At 43.7% G+C, this 18,063-nt stretch overlaps 1 protein-coding gene across 5 annotated transcripts in view; it reads left to right on the plus strand.

The window, feature by feature from the left end:
• SRGAP3 (SLIT-ROBO Rho GTPase activating protein 3) overlaps positions 1-18,063 on the plus strand; it is a 299,497-nt gene that overhangs the window by 221,080 nt on the left and 60,354 nt on the right. For all 5 annotated transcript variants that reach the window (XM_069084036.1, XM_069084033.1, XM_069084034.1 and 2 more), the window contains exons 7-11: positions 754-975; positions 3,904-4,005; positions 5,275-5,472; positions 8,293-8,377; positions 16,610-16,637. In XM_069084036.1, the coding sequence (XP_068940137.1) occupies positions 754-975; positions 3,904-4,005; positions 5,275-5,472; positions 8,293-8,377; positions 16,610-16,637 (635 nt within the window). The remainder of the gene's footprint in view (positions 1-753; positions 976-3,903; positions 4,006-5,274; positions 5,473-8,292; positions 8,378-16,609; positions 16,638-18,063) is intronic.

Genomic DNA, 18,063 nt, shown 5'->3' on the forward strand with positions numbered 1-18,063 from the left:
GGTGTGAAGAGTGAGAGAATTGGATATAATCTATCAAAGTGCTAGTTTTGCATGATAGTACGTAAGCCACCAAGGAATTAGGGAAGGGAGAGTTTAGTGTCAATGGGCACCCTCCAGGAAGGCTTCAGCTGGGCATCAAAGGACAGGAATATCCTGTTTGGAAGCTGGTTTCAAGCAGAAACAATTTCTTTTGCACTTGCTTCCCACTTTGCTAGGCATGGTGATTTGGATGTGCTGGCTCCTCAGTAGATGTACTTTGACTAACTGATCTTACCTGTCGGGCTCTGGTATGTTCCTGACTGAAATGGAGAATATCTGGGTTCTGGGTTCTAGTGCACTTGGGGATGGACTGTTCTTGCCCATGTGGAGAGGAGAAAGAAGCTAAATCTTGTTGTCCAGCGTGTGAGGAGGGTTCCTGGCAAGTATATGCCTTTGTCTTTCAGGAGACCCTGTTCAGATCCTCTCTCTTTTCCTCCGCTCCAAACCTTTCCCTTCTTGCAGAAGAAAGAATGGAGTTGAATGGACCTTTGTTCCTTCTTCTTTCTCCCACCCAGGTTTTAGACACCCTGGAATTCTCTAAGAAAGTAGACTGGGAACTGGCCTTTGGTTTTATGTTTGAGGTGGGCTTCAAAAATTCACTGCATGTGAAAGTGTTTACTTACGGAGCTCTCCTGGGGCCTACTTATTGTACCGTAAATGGAAACCACTGTTGTCCCTTGACCATTCTGGTTTTGGCTCTTCTCTGTCTTTAAGTGTTGTGATCTGGGCTTTCACACCAGTCTGGCCCGAACCTTCAGGACCTACCTCTCAGCTGAATATAACTTGGAGACCTCTCGCCACGAGGGGCTGGATGTCATAGAAAATGCAGTGGACAACCTAGATGCTAGGAGTGACAAGCACACGGTCATGGACATGTGTAACCAAGTCTTCTGTCCACCACTCAAGTTTGAGTTCCAGCCCCACATGGGAGATGAGGTAAGACACCTGGCCCAGAATTCCCAAGGACACTGCCATCTACCATCACTACCTGGGGGCACATGCCCTGGAACTTCTCCATTTTCTCTCTTCCATCCATCCAAGACAACGAGACTGGGAGGTTGATAGGGTTCTTATTCTGAGCTCTGCCATTAATTCTTTGTGTGACTCTGGACAAGTCACTAAATGTCAGAATAGAAGAATTTTAGAATTAAAAGAGACCTTAGCAGTCCTCTGGTCCAATCCACGCCCCTGAAAGAATCCCCACTAGAATACAGTCAACAAGTGGTAGATAGCAAATCCAGGAATCTAACCCAGGTCTCCTGACTCCAAATCCAGAACTCTTTCTGTTATCTTGTGATGGTAATGTCAATAAAGGAATTGGTATAAGGGATGATGGTAGAAGAGTCATTTTTCTCACTTCCTACAAGTTTAGGGAGAGGGGATTATCATGACAAAATTCTTTCCCAATCAGTAGATTCCCTGAAGAATTTCCATTGTGGGAATGAGAGCTCTGTTATTGTTTCCTATCCATGTTCACCTTTGCCATGACTTCCCTTGGCTGAATGTCATTTCATCATGAATCCTGCCCTTGAAGTCTGGCCCTAATGGTACAGTAGAATCCAAAGCTGAGCCCATTTCTTGGAATCAGGGGATGTAGATTGCTGCTACATAATGAATTTCAAGCCATTGAAAAGCAAATTATCTTAGTGAATGAGATGCTTTTCTGAGAAGTAAAGTGACCGACATATTGGGCTTTTGAAGCTTGTCTCTTGTTGTCAGACAGGAAACCTGTTTCCAAGGAAAAGTAAGGATGTTATCAAAGTTTAGAGAAGTCTGTTCACAAAACTCTGAAACACTGGAGCCACGGTTTTCCGCAGAATCAGTAGGGTGTGGATCAAAGGTCATTGAAGTCAGAATATCTGACCACAAAGTGGTCTAATTAGAGAAGCGAGGTCTGAAGAGGGTGGTGGTGGAGAAAACCTGAATTTGGAGGACAGATTTGGGTTAAAGTCTTGGATCTTCCTTTTAGTAGCTAGATAACTCTGAGCAGTTTATTATCCCTCTGACACTGTTTCCTTAGGTGTAAAATGGGGAGAATGAACTGAGTTATGGTTTAGGGCTAAAAGGGACATGGGAGGTCATCAAAGTCCCACATCCTCATTTGACAAATAAGGAAACAGAAGTGAAACAGGTCCCATGAGTTTCACCCTGGAACCCATTCTTTCCAACTCCCAATACACTGTACCATGGGTCAGATGAATGCAGGATACCACTATTCCACATTCTTTTCAGTTGCTGTCAAAGCTGACTGTGATGTCAGATCAACAGTGGGGAACACCATCAACCAATCAACAGAAAACATTTATTAAATGCCTTTTGACCTTGATATTCAGATGAACTCCATAAAATGCTTTGTAAAGCATAAGATGTTAAGCAGAAGTAAGATATTATTACTACAAAGTAGATGATTATACTATTCTGCCCCTTTATTTTACAGATGAGAAACCTGAAGCCAGTAATGAGGAAATGATTTGCCCAAGGTCACAGAGGTAGCTTCTGGGAGAAGTGGGCCAGGAACCCAGTTGTCCCTGCCTTCAGCCAGTCTATACCAAGAATTCTGAACCTAATGTTCTGTGAACTTCAAAATTTTTTTCCTCATAACTGTATTTTAATATAATTGATTTCCTTTGTAGTCCTATGAAATTTATGCATTTAAAAACATAATGCTGAAAAAAGGCTTTACCAAACTGCCAGAGGAATTTATGAAACACACCAAAGTTTAAATGCCTTTATTTTATGCTGTAGTGCCCCTTTGAGGCTGTCAACAACTGGCTCTGTGACCTTGGACCAGAACATTTCAGGCCTTGCTTCTGTCATCAGTGAGGTTTTAGACTAAATGGTCTCTGGGGCCCCTCTCAGCTCTAAATTTCTCTGATTTTAACATTTGAAGGAGATTGTGCTTTTCACTCCAGGGAATACATTTATGACTGGTTGCCTTAAGCATTGAGAAAGGTTGAAAATATAAATTGATTGAGAAAATTTTACCTAAATTAATGTATATGATATCATTGCTTGTAAACTTTCTCTAATAATGTGTATGACATGTATTATATCATAATAGCAACATTATAAGTAATAATATGATAATAGCAATAACAGGCGTGTATATAACTTTAAAGTTTGCAGAATACTTTATCTTATTTGAGTCTGACAGTAGCCTTGTAGAGTAGATATTGAGCCATAAAAGGGGGTGGTGAGTTCATACTGTTTAAGGGAAGATCTCTCAGCTCTATGGGTTCTGATAAATCAGAACGATCTCCCTGCTCTGCTGGAGGAATAAATCAGGGTCAACTGTCATGCTCTTCCTGCCCTGTCAGGGTTAGAGTATCAGACCAGAGGAACTATGGCATGACCTTTTTGGTTTATGTTTGTGATTTTACTGGTAGAGGCTTCCAAGGGGGGAATTTCCTTCTACCAGCACAGATCAGCATGAGCTCTGCAATGTACAGTTTGAGTGAATGTTGAAAACTATCTTTACATGTAATTCGAAAAAATAAAATACTATTAAGAGGGAAAACATAAAATAAAGAGTTGCCTGGGGATGCTGAGAAGTTGTAACTTGAATAGGGCGATATAACCAATAGGTGTCAGAAGCAGGATTTGAACCCTGGAGATGGAAATGGCAAGCCACACCAGTATCTTTACCAAGAAGACCCCCAGTGGGGTCATAAAGAGTCAGACGTTACTGAAAGGATTGCATAACTGAACAGCTACTTCCAGACTCCCAAGGTTGGCTCTCCCTTCACTGTGCCAGGGTGTGTTATGGCTTCTGTTCTCCTGATCTTGAGGAAGGGAAGGAGGACAGTATTGGGGATGGAAGAGGAAGGCCTTGACCTATTTCTTGACTTGGTTTTTCTCCTACAGGTGTGCCAAGTGAGTGCCCAGCAACCAGTCCAGACAGAGCTGCTCATGCGCTACCACCAGCTCCAATCACGGCTAGCAACCCTCAAGATAGAGAATGAAGAGGTGAGAAGCCCCTTCCCCTTTTGGTGTGTTTTCTTCCCTGAGGTTATTTTGGACCAGGTGGGTCTATATGCCATGTAGTCAGGAGCAGAAAAGTAGGTTTACCCCTAGGGAGTTTCCATGTCTCTTCTTGGTTTTGTCCTGCTTATGACACATGCTCCTTCCCCTCCAGTCATGAAGTTCAAGCTTCCCCCACATCTCTGGGACACTGAAAAACAAAAAACAAACCTCAGGCAGGAGCTTTGTTTGATTTCCCAATTCTTATCCTTGCTCAGATTCAGTGGCTTTCAAGCCTAATTCTCCTGAGGCTCTAAATTGTGTCTTTCTATTCTCTTCTCTCTTATGAGAAGCTTTGTGGCATCATGTCATAGAGCAGTGTGATATATTTATATGTAATAGAACAGTGTGACATCATTGATAGCACAGTGTGACATCATAGAGCAGTATCATGTCATAGATCAGGGTGACATCATATAGAGCAGTATGATATATATGTATGTAACAGAGCAGTGTGACATCATTGATAGCGCAGTGTGACATCATAGAGCAGTATCATGTCATAGATCAGTGTGATATCATATCATAGAGCAGTGTGATATATATGTATATAACAGGGCAGTGTGACATCATTGATAGTGCAGTGTGACATAGAGCAGTGCCATGTCAGAGCAGTGTGATGTCATATCAGATCCAGAGCTGGAGGGGACCTCAGAGGCTGTCTAGTCCAACTTGAGGAAACAGACCCTCAAAAAAAAAGTTAAATAATTTTTCCTGATGGGCTCTTTCCCCAGTTACTCTCATGTTCTTAACATTTCAGGCTGTCCTTTGATCTAAGTTATGCTTGGAAATTATTCCAGGTGAGGAGATCCAGGTTTTACCACTAGCCAACTGGGTGACTTTGGGCAAGTTACTTGGCTTTTCTGTGCCTCAGTTTCCTCACCTGGAAGATGGGGATAATATGACCTTGGGCAAACCACTTAATATCTTTGGGCCTAATTTAATGAACCTGGGTTCAAGTCCAAGATCTGTCTCTTACCAGCTGTGTGACTTTGGGCAAATTACATAAAGTCTTTAGGTCCCTGTTTCCTCATCTGTAAAATGACATGGTTGGATATCGATGCTCTCTGAGGCCCCTTCCAGCCCTAAATCTCTGGTTCTATGTTTCCTTATGGGGACATTATGAGGATGAAATTAAATAACAGTGGGAGGAAAGGTACTGGAGAAATCCATGGAATTATTGTTACTATACCTCTTCCCTCCTCCTCCTCCCAGGTCCGGAAAACACTGGATGCCACCATGCAGACCCTCCAGGACATGTTGACAGTGGAGGACTTTGATGTCTCTGACGCCTTCCAACACAGTCGATCCACGGAATCAATCAAATCTGCTGCATCTGAGACTTATATGAGCAAAATCAACATTGCCAAGAGGAGAGCCAATCAGCAGGAAACCGAAATGTTTTATTTTACGGTAAGTTGGATTCTGAGCCTGAAGCAATGGACCAATTCTGGAGAAGGGACATTGGGAAAAGGAGGATAGAGGGAGCAGCCTGAGCCAGTGGGAACCTGTACCTGCTCTTGGCGTGTGGTATGAAGAGGGAAGAAAATGAGCATGGAGATTTTAGTAAAGTGGAGGTAATCTTGCCACTCGGTAAATTCATTTCAACTCACGAGTTATTCTATAAAGACCTGAGTATTTTGTTGAGCAGGCTGGAATGAGAATGCATCGTCCTGGAAGGTGCCAGGCTTCATGAGAGAACTCTCAGGTTGTTTGTGGAATGGTAGAATTGGACTGTGTGCTTTGAGAACAGTCTATGTGTTCATCCAAAGGGATTGGCAGTCAGATCTCCAGCTATACATATGAAGACCCAAAATATTTTTATCCCATTGGTTGGGGTATTTGGAGATGCCGCCTAAAGGTTCATTTTCTTGGTTAATGACAGTCAGCATGGAACAGTGGAAAGAATGCTGAATTGGGGTCCTTTGTTTGAATCCTGGCTGAGTGTGATTTGGAGCAAGTCACTTTAACCTTTCTGGGCCTCTGTTCCTCATCCATGAAATTAAGGGGGTGGACCAGATGATCTCAAAAGTCCTTTGCAGAGTTAACTCTATGATTCTAGCATAGATCACCAATAAGAATAAGCTGTCCTGGGAGAAAGGCAGAATTAGCCAATGTCATTGACAAAGGGCATCTAGATGCTACTGCCTAATTCATTTTCCCCTAATTTAGCTGTTTAGCTGTTTCCAAGGGCACCATAACACTTTTAAATGTGTTAGCACTTGGAAATCTGCAGTGGCAACTTGTTTTTTCATACGTGCTTCATGGATCCTACATTGGGCAATTCCTTTTGACTTCCCTAAGCTTTGGTTCCTCCAACTGAAAAAATAAAAGTCCTGGAATAGCAGGTTCTGAAGTTGTTTCCAGCTCTGAGATTCTACATAATTTCATGGTTCCTTGGTCCTGGGAAGGTGGGAAAAGCCATGTGCAGCCTTGGGTGGGTTGTGATGGGTAGATTCGGGGAGAGTATCACAGATTGATTGATAGCCCAGGTATAGAAAAACACGGCCTCCAGCGTTATTTACATTCTCTAATGAGCCAGCTCCTGTGATGATAGATAAATAGTTATCAGTCTAATACAGACTGGGCCTTCAGGGCATAGACTTGCATCTATCAAAGACAGTGGGGTTAGTAGGTGAAAGGAGCGAGCTGGGAGGTAGCATTCCAGCTTCTCATCTCAGCTTGGCCTCTTCCTAGCCATGTGTCCTTGGGCAAATTGTTTTAATTTCTTAGAGCCATGATTCCTTTATCTGGAAAATGTAGAATAATATTTAAGACCTGCCCTGCGTATCACACAGGTTTATTGTGAGAAAAGCGTCTTGTTCACCTTAAAACATTTCATGAATGTTAGCTGCTGAGTAGTAACAATAATAGGAATTATTTTTATTTTAGTATCTTTGTGAACCGTGGGCAAGCGACTTAACTTTTTAGTGCCCCAGATACTTCTATGAGACTAGAAGTTATACAGGAAGAGGAGGAGGGAGGAGGCAGAGACACTCTGATAGGGGAAGTGGCCTATCTGCCTAGGACCATCTAGTTACTCAGTGTCAGACGCTACAGTTGAACCCAGGTGTTCAAGACTCTGAGACTGTCTCTATGTTATACTTTGAAGGAACCTTTCTCCTCAAGAGGACAGGGACTAGGAACGGAATTTTATTGGTAGAAGGATCTCCCATGTTGACTCTGCCAATACAGGTTGCACCTTTTTTTTTTCCTTTGGAACTTACAGTCTTAGAGCTGGGGCACTGAACCACTTTGTGTCAGGAACCCCCCTTCGGTAGTCTGGTGAAACCAATGGGTCCCTTCTTAGAGTCATGATCTAAGATATATAAACTGAAATTCATAGGAACACAAAGGAAGCCAGTTATATGGAAATGTTATCAGGATTTAAAAAAAAAAACCAACACAAGTTCATGGAAGCCCAGGTTAAAAATTCCTGTCTCAGAGAGATACTGAGAGATTGAGAAGTTAAATGATTTACCCAAGTTCACCTAGCCAATATGTATCAGACTTAAACCCAGGCCATCCTGTCTTCAAGGCTGGTTTTCTACTCATTGTTTCACATACCCTCTCTTGTAAGAGCCACCCCAACAATAGTAAGATAATGCATAAAAGTACTTTGAAAAGTGGGGATTTATATACAAATATAAGAAATCATTATTAGATGCTCTAGAATCAAAGCTTGCCTGCTGAGTGTGTTTTTAGAAGAGTGGGCACCATCTCCCCTTGCCCCTTCTCTGCTCCCCACCCACAACCCAAATAAATAAGGCTTGTTTGGAAGCTGCTGTCTGCAAGATCTGATAAAGCCCTCCTTTTCCCTCCCCAGAAAGTCTCCTGTCTTTATTGCTGTTGGCACAAAGGGATCCCGAGGTCCTGTGACAGAAGGAACCCTGCTTAGCTGAGCTCCAGCTGACAAAAGAGGGCTTTCACTGGACTGTTTTCTCTGGGATTCCTTGTGTTCCCAAACCCTGACCTGAAATGCACGCCCAGGGACAAAGGATCGGAGGCTAATAAGATCAACAGACCAATATTTGAATAGCACGGAGGGAGATAGCAAACAGAAATCCCTCTTGGGGTTCCTTCCACCCCAATCCTTAAGTCAGGTTCCTTGGAGGGCAGCACATTCTTCTTTTGCTTTGTGCATACCCCCTCCAGCACCAGCCTGAGCCCCAGAGTGGGGAGCCAGCTGCTGGGCCCACCATGCTTAACTTTCTCCTGCCTTGTGTTTTCCAGAAATTTAAAGAATATGTGAATGGCAGTAATCTTATCACCAAGCTTCAGGCTAAGCATGACTTGCTGAAGCAGACCCTTGGAGAAGGTGAGTTGTGTGCTCCACACCAGGGAGAAGTCCTGTTTCCTGACCTGCTTTTAAAACCCCACAGGGAGGAAGGAATTCCCTGCCTGGTCTAGGCTTTTTGTGTGTGTGACCAGCCAAATGCTCCTCCCTGAGCCAAGCTTGTCAGTCTGAAAAGATTCCTCTGGGATCGGCTCACCTAGGATGGGCATTTCTCTTTTCTCTCCATTCCCTGGGCTGTACCACAACTGTATGGTTGTGCCTCTGGCTTCAGGGCCAGGGTAGCATGTAGGGGGCCCACACTAAAATGAAGGATGGGGGGAGGGCAGGACTCTTCTCCACCTTTGTACCTTTATTGTTAATGCCCCTTCTGGGGGAAGGAGGGAGGTGATGGTGGAGAGGAAAGAGGAGACGCTGGGGGTGAGGGGCTTGGGGTGAGGAGTGGCAGTTGGTCTACATGTAGTGCTTAATAAATGCTTGTTTCCTTCCTTCAGTGGGTATTTATAAATCACCTACTGTGTGCAAGGCATTGTGTAGGGCTGCAGTGAGGGCCTCATTGGGCTTACAGTTCAGTGAGAGGACTAAAACATGTATTTGAATGTGAAGCAGAATGTGACAGACTATAAAATGTACTCAGCTCTGTGGTACCAGCTGGACAGATGAAGAGACCATGATGTTTTAGGAACAGTGTGACCACTGGCCCTTCTTAGGGCTTCATTTTCCTCATTTGTAAAAGGGAAGGTGTTGGACCAGATCTCTAAAGTCTCTTGGTATTCTGACTCACATGATTTGGAGGATTAGGGACAGCTTTTTGGAGGAAGTAACATTTAAACTGGGCTTTGAACCAATGAATTGGGTTTTGTTGGGTAGTTTCAGGGGCAAGGGAAAGTCATGCCAGGTGAAGGGAATGGGCTGAGTAAAGGTATGCAGGCAGGAAAGGCCAAGGCGTATTCAGGGAGTGATGAAGGCTGAAGCCCAGTGTGCAAGATGAGGCTGGAAAGGCACAAGAGGTCAGGAGATCCTTTCTGGCTTATTTCTGTCCTTTCTTCTGCCTTACTCCTTTTGTCATCCCCTTCTTATACCTCCTCCCTTTTCCAGGACAAGCAATACTGTCCTTCCTTCTGCATTTATTCATTCAACAAACATTCATTAAATGCCTACGAGCAGGGAGAGTCTTCCAGCCCACCAGCTTCTGGTGTCTCTTGGGCTTTTCCTTTAAAACCAGGGCACTGGCTAGAGGCTTTCAGGACAGCTAAAGCAGAACCAAGGAAGTTTACTAGAAGCAGCATTAGCATTGCTTTCCTAAGTGAGCTTTCTCCTCTTTGGAAGATGGGATGCTTTATAGGTTTTTGGATGACTCTGACTTGGAGGACAGAGTATTTCTTTCCTGTTCTACCATTAGCCATAGCAAATGCAATCTTTTGTTAAATCTTTGCATGGATGCTCTTAATGCAATAAAAAATTAATTAGTTTTACTTGGCTCAGATCCTGACCCATGTTGTCTTCCAAGTTTATTTAGCCTTCAGCCCCACCTTACTCCAAGATGTGATTTAACAGTCTTTTGTTGGAGCTTTGAGCTGACTAACCACTGATGATCCCAGGAAATGTAGCTTTAGAAGTATAGGGATGAACATGTAAGCTCTTTCCAGTTTTCCCTGTTTATCTTTGGAAATAGATCTAGTAGTGGTATTGCTGGGTCAAAGGGTATAGACAGTTTAATAACTCTTTTGGCATAATTCCAGATTGCTCTCCCAAATGGTTGGATCGGTTCACAATTCTGCCAGCAATAATAGATGTACAGTTTCATGTGCAATCATATTTTTTATTATATAATGTTGTTGAAATTCTTGTTTTATTCCATAAATTAAAAAATAAATAAATGTGGGGAGAAAAAGGAAAGTAGGGATGGTGAGAAGAACCCAGCAGGAGAATCTCAGGGCACTGAAGTTTTAGGAAACATGGCTTTTTTATGGGTATCTACTCTTCCTGCAAGCCCCAAGCTGATCATAGCCCATCACAACAAGGGCCAGACTCTGTTTGAACCAGCACTTTCCACATTTTGCTTTGGTCCCTTTTGTGGGTGAGATGTGTCCACACACACACACACACACACACACACACACACACACACACACACCACTGGGTCTTGCCCGTCATTTGGGGGATCTTTGGGCACTTGTCCCTTTTATGTCATTGAAAGAGCCTTTGGCTGAGAGGAAGAGATTCAGATTCAAGTTCCATATCTACTAGTAGCCTGCTGTGTGACCCTAGGAAAATTACTTTACCTCTTAGGGTCTCAGTTTCCTCCTTTGTAAAATGGAATGGAGTGAGATGATTGCTTAGGCTCCTTCTGTCTCTAATGATCTATGATTCTAGGTGAGATTTGTTTCTTGACAATGGAGCTAACTGGTTGAACCTTTGTAGATGACGAAAGCTTTGGAAACCCTATACTTACGGGGTGTCGGGGGATCAGGTAAACCTTGCAACCTAAGCTTTTTGTGTTATAGGAAGAAACTCCTACCTTAGCTCTCAGATAACCAAGTCCCTAGCATTGTAAGGAAACCCTATAATAGGTGGGTTTTACTCTGTGTTATGGCTTTCAACCATAGTCTGAGCCTTTACTCTAGGACTCTTAGGGCAAGTAGGAAATCGACTCAGTTTGGCGTGGGGCCGTGTGTGTGATCATTTAGCTGTCCTGTGAGTCCCTTAGTCATATTGGGCATCAGTAAAACACCTGCTCACCAACATCCTGTCAGTCCCTCAGTTTTATGTCCTCAGAATCATTTTGGTTTCTTCCATCATGAAAAGCTGCATGGCATAGCAGACCAGGTTCTGGACTTGGAGTCAGGAGGATCTGAATTCAGATCCTACCATAGGCACTTACTAGTTATATGACACTGGGCAAGTGAATTAACCACTCCATGTTTTAGTTTTCTCATTTGCAAAATAGGGCATTGGACTCAACAGTCTCTAAAATACCTTCCAGATCCAAATCTGTGATCTCCATCACCCCAGAACATATAGCATATTATTGCTTCTACCTCCACATCTGTCTCCTTCTCTCCATGAAAACCCTACCCTACCCTAATTCAGTCTCTCATCTCCTTTTGCCTGGACTCTTGTAATAACTAATATGCCTGCTTCTAGTATTTTCCATCTCCAACCCATCCTCCATGCTTTGCCAAATTTATGTTATTAAGACACAGATGCCTGCTTTAAAATCTTCAGTGGCTCCTTATTCCCTTTAGGATAAACTGCAAAGCTCTGAGGAGCCTGGCATTGGCCCTCCCCATCTGGCTCCCAAGCCCTTTCCAGCCTTTTCCCCAGGGACTCCCCTTTACCTACACCATATTCCAGCCACACTGGTCTTCTGGCTGTGCCCTGAACCTGCGGACCACATGTATCATGAGCTGTCTGCTGTGTCGGGACTGCGTGCCCTCCTCACCTCTGCCTCTGAGAATCTCTAGCTTCTCTAAAGGCGTAGGTCAGGTTCTACCTTCGATGAGCAGCCCTTTCTGCTTTGCTTCTGGCTTCCTGCTATACTCCAAACCCCCTTCTTCAGGAACCCCTTCCTAGCCTCCTCCTCCACTGCCATTGCTCGTCCTTTCCCGGTGAGATGGCTTTTGATTTACACGGTTTGTTTATATCTTTTAAATACAAACTGACTGGTATGTTGTTTTCCCCATTAGAATGTGAACTGCTTGAAGGCAAGCAATGTATTCTCACCTTTCTTAGTCTTACCAGGCCTCAGCACAGGACCTGGCACATAGTAAGTACTTAATAAATGCTTAGGGGGCAGCTAAGTGGTGCAGTGGATAGAGTGTCAGTCCTGGAGTCAGGAATCCATCTTCCTAAATTAAAATCTCAGATAGTTTCTAGCTGTGTGACCCTGGACAAGTCATTTAACCCTGCTTGCCTCAGTTTCCTCATTTGTAAAATGAGATAGAGAAGGAAATGAATGGCAAACCACTCCAGCATCTTTGCCAAGAAAATGCCATATGTGTCACAAAGAGCTGGACAGAACTTAAAATGACTAAACAGTAACAGCCACTACAGGGCTGGAGATGGGAGTGCCTTTTGTCCCCTCAAACTCCATTTCTTTATTTTCTTTGCTATGTAGAAGGTTCTCCATCCACTTCCCCGCCTCTCATCACTCTGCTTCCATGCCCTGTCTTAGCCACCCAATTTTGATAGAAAAAGTAAAGATTTCTTAACTGATTTCTTATGCTACACTTTTTGAATTTCTATATCTGACATCTTGGCCTTGGACCATACATAGGGCTTGTGGTTTTCCTACCAGGAACTCCTGGGATGTCACTTTCAAAGAGACTTATTTAGTAATGACCTTCTAGCTGCCACTAAAGTCTGTCACCTTCCACCCTCCCACCTTTTTTTTTTCTCCCTCATTTTCTCCCTCATTCCCCTTGACTGTCACCCCTTCCATGAGAACATTCCACAGTTCCCCAAAGTCCCAGACACTCTGACATCTCTTGGCTCTTTTCTCCTCTGCCTAATCTGTTCTCCCTGGTATTTCAGGATCCTAGTTAACTGTTTAGGATTTGAGCATGGGCATGGGTGGAAAGATCCATAGTGATATTTCCCAAAGTCTTCACCATTCTCAAGGAGACAGGAGGCTAACTTCTAGCTCCTCCCCGCATATGGCCCTACACAAGTCATTCTAACTTTTATGGGCCTCATCTGCAAAGTGAAGGAGATTGATCCTGCTCCCTCCTAATGCCCATGAGTAAGATGAGATAATCTCCCCAACAGATGGATTCTGAATTCTTAGGGAAAGATGCTGTAGAAAGCCAGGAAATTGGAAAAACCTCTGACTCATCTCCTTTTTCCTCTGGTCAGGGCTCCAGTTCATTCAAATCCTCTGCTGATTTATCTCTAATTTATCTTGTGTATATCTTGTTTGTATAAAGTTGTTTGCATGATTTGTCCTCAGTCATGTTAGACTGAGCTCCTTGAGGACTAGACTGTCTTTTGCCTTTCCTTGAAATCCCTGAGCTTAGTACGATATGTGGCACTTTGCTGGTCCTTAGTAAATGCCTGTTGACTGACCCTCTTTGCGATGTTCGTTCTCAATGCTGTGGTATTTACCCTGGTAGCCTTTTTGGTTGACTTTTTTTGTCTCTGCCAGGCACCCTTGAAGTATTCTGGGATTCTATGGCTGTTTAAAAATGCTGCAGGAAGAAGAAAGAGAAGAAAGAATGAAGGGATGAATGAAAAACCATTTATTAAGGGCTTACTAAGTACTGTGCTAAGCCCAGGTGATAGAAATACAAAGCAAAGAGAACTCCTGTCCTCAAGGAGCTTACATTTCAATGAGGGAAACTGCACAAGTTGGGGAGTGGTAGCCAGGCAGGGACATTTCAGTCCAGGTAGTGAGAGGGCGAGTCAAACCATAGGGGAGTGAGTTCCTTAACACATCCCACAGAGGAACAATTCTGACTTTAAGTCTGGTTTCAGATGCTTACTAGTTGTGCGACCCTGGGCTTAACCCTGTTTGTCTTAGTTTCCTCATCTGTAAAACGAGCTGGAGAAGAAAATGGCAAACCACTCCAGTATCTTTGCCAAGAAAACCCTGAACGGGGTACAGAGCACTGGACATGACTGAAAAATGACTGACCAACAAGTCCAGGAACAATAACAGACATTATTTGACCAAGTTTCTTAGTTCAAGGATCAGAGGGGAAAGGGGAGGAGAGGTAGAAAGGGTAGAGAGCAATGACCAGATGGGTGGCTTCTTGGGCAAGGAGGCTGTGTAGAAGTTGGTCAGAACTGGTAAGTGGAGTAAAGTAAGGCTTCAGCTTTTGGGAAATAGTGCTGTTGGAGAGGCTGTCAGCAGAGCAGGACTGAGGGTGAGGTGGGGGTGGAGGGGTTAGGAATAGAGTGGAAATTCCTTCAGGGGATGTACTCTGAAGCAGGAGGCTAGAAGAGACCGTAGGGGAGGTGGCCCAAGAGAAGGGAGCCCCTTAGAGAGCCATCCAGGAGGTTCTTGCAAATGCCAGAGCAGGATTGGATATTTATTTGTCATGGCAACCAGCACCTTCCTTCCAGTGCTTCAGGAAGGAGGAAATCCCACTGTGGCTTTTGCAAATGGTAGGGTAAGAAAAAAAATGTCGTTTTGTTTTCATTAAAGTCCTAATCCTTAGCCTGGCATTCAGGGTCCTCCACAGATGGGCTTCGGGTTACATTTTCCAGCCTTCTCACGTTATTTCTCCTCCTACACCCTAAGCTTCAAAACAAGTTGGGCAGTTTACCATTCACCAGGCACATTCTTAACATCTTCCATCCCCATGTGTTGGTCATCAATCAAAAAATATTTATTAAGCACCTACTATGTGTCGTGTACTGTGCTAGAAGCTGGGGATATAAGGACAAGCAATGAGACAATCTGTACTCACTAGAATCTTACATATAATGGAGGAGACAGTAAATACATATAAAACATAATGTATATATATATATATAAAGTTAGTGAATAAAATAAGTCAGTCCTCAAGCATTTATTAAGCACTTGGCACAGTGCCTAGCCCCTAGTAAATGCTATATAAATATTAGCTATTATTTATTATTATTATTATCATCTGCTATGGGCTAGGCACTATGCTAAATGCTAGAAGTACAAAGAGAGGCAAAAATCCAGTTTCTGCCCTCAAGGAGCTCACAGTCCATAACATGAGGCCTTGGCAAGGGGTTGGGGTTGTTGGGGTGCCACTGCTCTCCACTGCTACCCTGGGTGGGTGATATGTGAGAGTTGCTGATAGCTGGGCTAGGTCTCGCTTCTGTCTAGTTTTTCTTACTTGCCTAACAGGTCATTTTTTATGCCAGCATACAGTGCTTTCATTTGCACTGGGGTTGGTGAGTTAGATCTTCAGTCAAGGACTGAGAGCTGCCCCTTCTGACCTTACATTGTTTGATCTGCCATTGATGCTTCTGCCATTATTGGGCCTTTAGGACTCTTGGGACAAATGAGTCAGTTTTGCTTTTCATTCCAGAGCCCCAAACAAAACTTAAAAAATCCCCTTGTAAATAGAAGCCCCTCCCCAGGACCCCCCCTCAAGTGGAATGGAGACTCTCCCTGAGCTTGGCACCACTCTCTACAGAGTTTCTTCTCCTTTTGGGTAGGGTCACATCCTAGATCTGCTGAGCTTTGGGTCCCTTTGACATCACTAACTTCAGCCCCCATTGGCCTCTAGGGCAGAGGTGTCACCCATGAACCCCTTGACCACACACAGCCTGAAACACTCATGAGTGCACCAGAACCAGATTGAGATGTAGCTGGGAAATATTTAACCAAATAAATAAAAATACAATAAAACGTAGACAATATTATGTTTCAAAACTAAGTCAATGTGTGACCACATACCTTCTGTATGAATTATTGGCCCCTGTTTCTGTTTCAATGTGACAGCATGGCTCTGGGATACCATCTTTGTTCTTCTGCCAGCCTATCCATGGACACAATCTTTTCTTGTATGACCTTGGCCAAGTCACTTAACCCCCTTGTGCCTCAATTTCCACATCTGTAAAATAAGGAGGTTGGACTAGATAGCCTATAGGGTCTCTTCCAGCTCAGAGTCCAGGATCTCATCTTGACCTTATAAATATGGGTATTTTTCCATGAGGCAGACCACAGCCCATCCACCCCTTCTTGTTCTGTTTCTTTCTTGTCTCTGCCTTACCAGACATCCTCATTAAAGAATCTGTCTAATGTCCTAGAGGTATTGTGCCGGTTCTTTGACCCTTTTGTGGATTCTGCTTCAGCACTTGCTTGACCATTCTTTATATCCCGTTATAAGCTTAATCAAAATGCTGGAAGGAAGGTACCAATCAGTCAGCATACATTTACTAAGCACTTACTATGTACCAGGCAATGTGATTTGCCTTATCCAGAAACCCATTAGGGCTGGCCTTGAACTATCAGTCTCTTAGTGCTATTCTTCCTTACTGGTAGCAGGAGCAGTTGTACCATTGGGACCCCCTGGATTCTAAAATGCTCAGATCTTTTAATGGCCTGTCTGTGGGCCAGTTATATCAGTAATGCGTAGCAAAGCAACAAGCCTATCCCTTGAAACAAGAAGCAGGTGCCTTCAGGTGCATCCATTTTCCTATTTGTCACAATCAGTTGACTTCTGGTGTAAAAACCTGTATTTGGGGGGGTTTTGGTCTTGTTTGTAAAAGATAAATGTGCTGTCTCTGGATAAGAAAACCACCTGAAAATTCGCATGTCATTTTCTTTCCTAGGTGAAAGAGCAGAGTGTGGCACCACAAGGTAAGAACCCCAAGGCTTTGTTTTTTTAACCTACTTGGTTGGGGGAGGGAGAAGAGGGCTGACTGCTTCTTTCCTGTCCCCATTGGGATCTAAGGTAGGCCATGGTCCTTGGCTTCAGTGCATGGTTCCTATTGCATGGGGATATGTCAAGCTGGATACCAGAACAGGGCATAGGATGGGGAAGAAATAAAATACGCTGTGATATTCCTGATGTCACCCTTACTCAGGGGCAATGATATGAGAAGATTCATAAGATCTGACAAATCCTTTGTTTTAGCTACAGTATCATTTCTAGTCAACTGGTTCCTAAATACCTGATAGAACTATGAACTACAGGCCTGAAATGCAGATACTGAGATGGGTTATATTTGGGTAGCCTTTTACTACATTGTATGAGATATTGATTTATTTGTGTCACTGAGGTCCTGACACTCAACTACACTTCTGGGGATCAAATCACAAACTAGGAGACCTTCAGATGGTTGTGTTTTACTCTAGGCTTATTGAGTCCCTGTTGGCCAATCAGGGCCAATTATGACACAGCCATGATATGACTACATCAGAACACTAAGCAATATGCCCATGCCCAGGATAGACACTCAATGTTTGCTACTGATTGTGGAAACTTTAGATTTTTTACCCTTGTCCCCATAAGCCTCCATGTCCCTAGCCCATGTTCTATCCTATTATCTCAAGAGAAAGAGCAAACAACTGAACAAGTAGGCAATTTCAGGTAGTGCCCCCCCCTTTTTTTGGTTGTTCTTTAGGGGAAAAAAAAAGCCAAATGATGACCCTTAACTCTCCCCACCCCTATAAAACTTTCTACTTCAGGCCTCTCTCTGAAGTGCCCACCTTCCCTGTGATTTGCTGGCCAATCATGGACCACCATTGACAGGTGGCCATCCTTTAGAGTGGTCAGTGGTCCTGGTCTCCTGGGTTTTTTGTTGTCTTCTCTTTGGTAGAGAGGACTTTTTATTGTATGTGTTTATAGGCTAGAGAGGAATCCACAGGAGCTCAAACCATTAAAAGAGCTAGTACTTTTGATGTGGGCTAAACAGTGAACAAAGAACAGAAACAGGTGGGGTGCCTGGGAATGCAAGGGCATCATGCAGCTAAGATCATTGTCAGCCTTCAGCAGTGTGCCACCATGAGATGTCTCCAAATTAAACAGATGTTTCAAAGCTGTCAGATATTTAGCGGGGAGAAGCATTTTGAGATCCAACAAATACAAGAAATTTCACTACCCAATACTAGGACATCAAGATTGATTTTCTCCAGGCCCCATTGGCCTCTGGACTCCTCCAAGCTCCTCCAGGAGCTCCTTCTGTGGCAGCTGTACCCATGCTTGGAAGGTATTGGAAGTGTTTGGCCCACCTTCATGGCCCACCCTGGTGTGAGAGGGAAGCAAAGGTGTTGGCTGCCAGGC

The sequence above is a fragment of the Petaurus breviceps genome, unplaced genomic scaffold, assembly GCF_028583685.1.
Source record: "Petaurus breviceps papuanus isolate PSGF00001 unplaced genomic scaffold, PetGlider_PUasm1.0 174, whole genome shotgun sequence".
NCBI classification, from domain to species: Eukaryota; Metazoa; Chordata; class Mammalia; order Diprotodontia; family Petauridae; genus Petaurus; species Petaurus breviceps.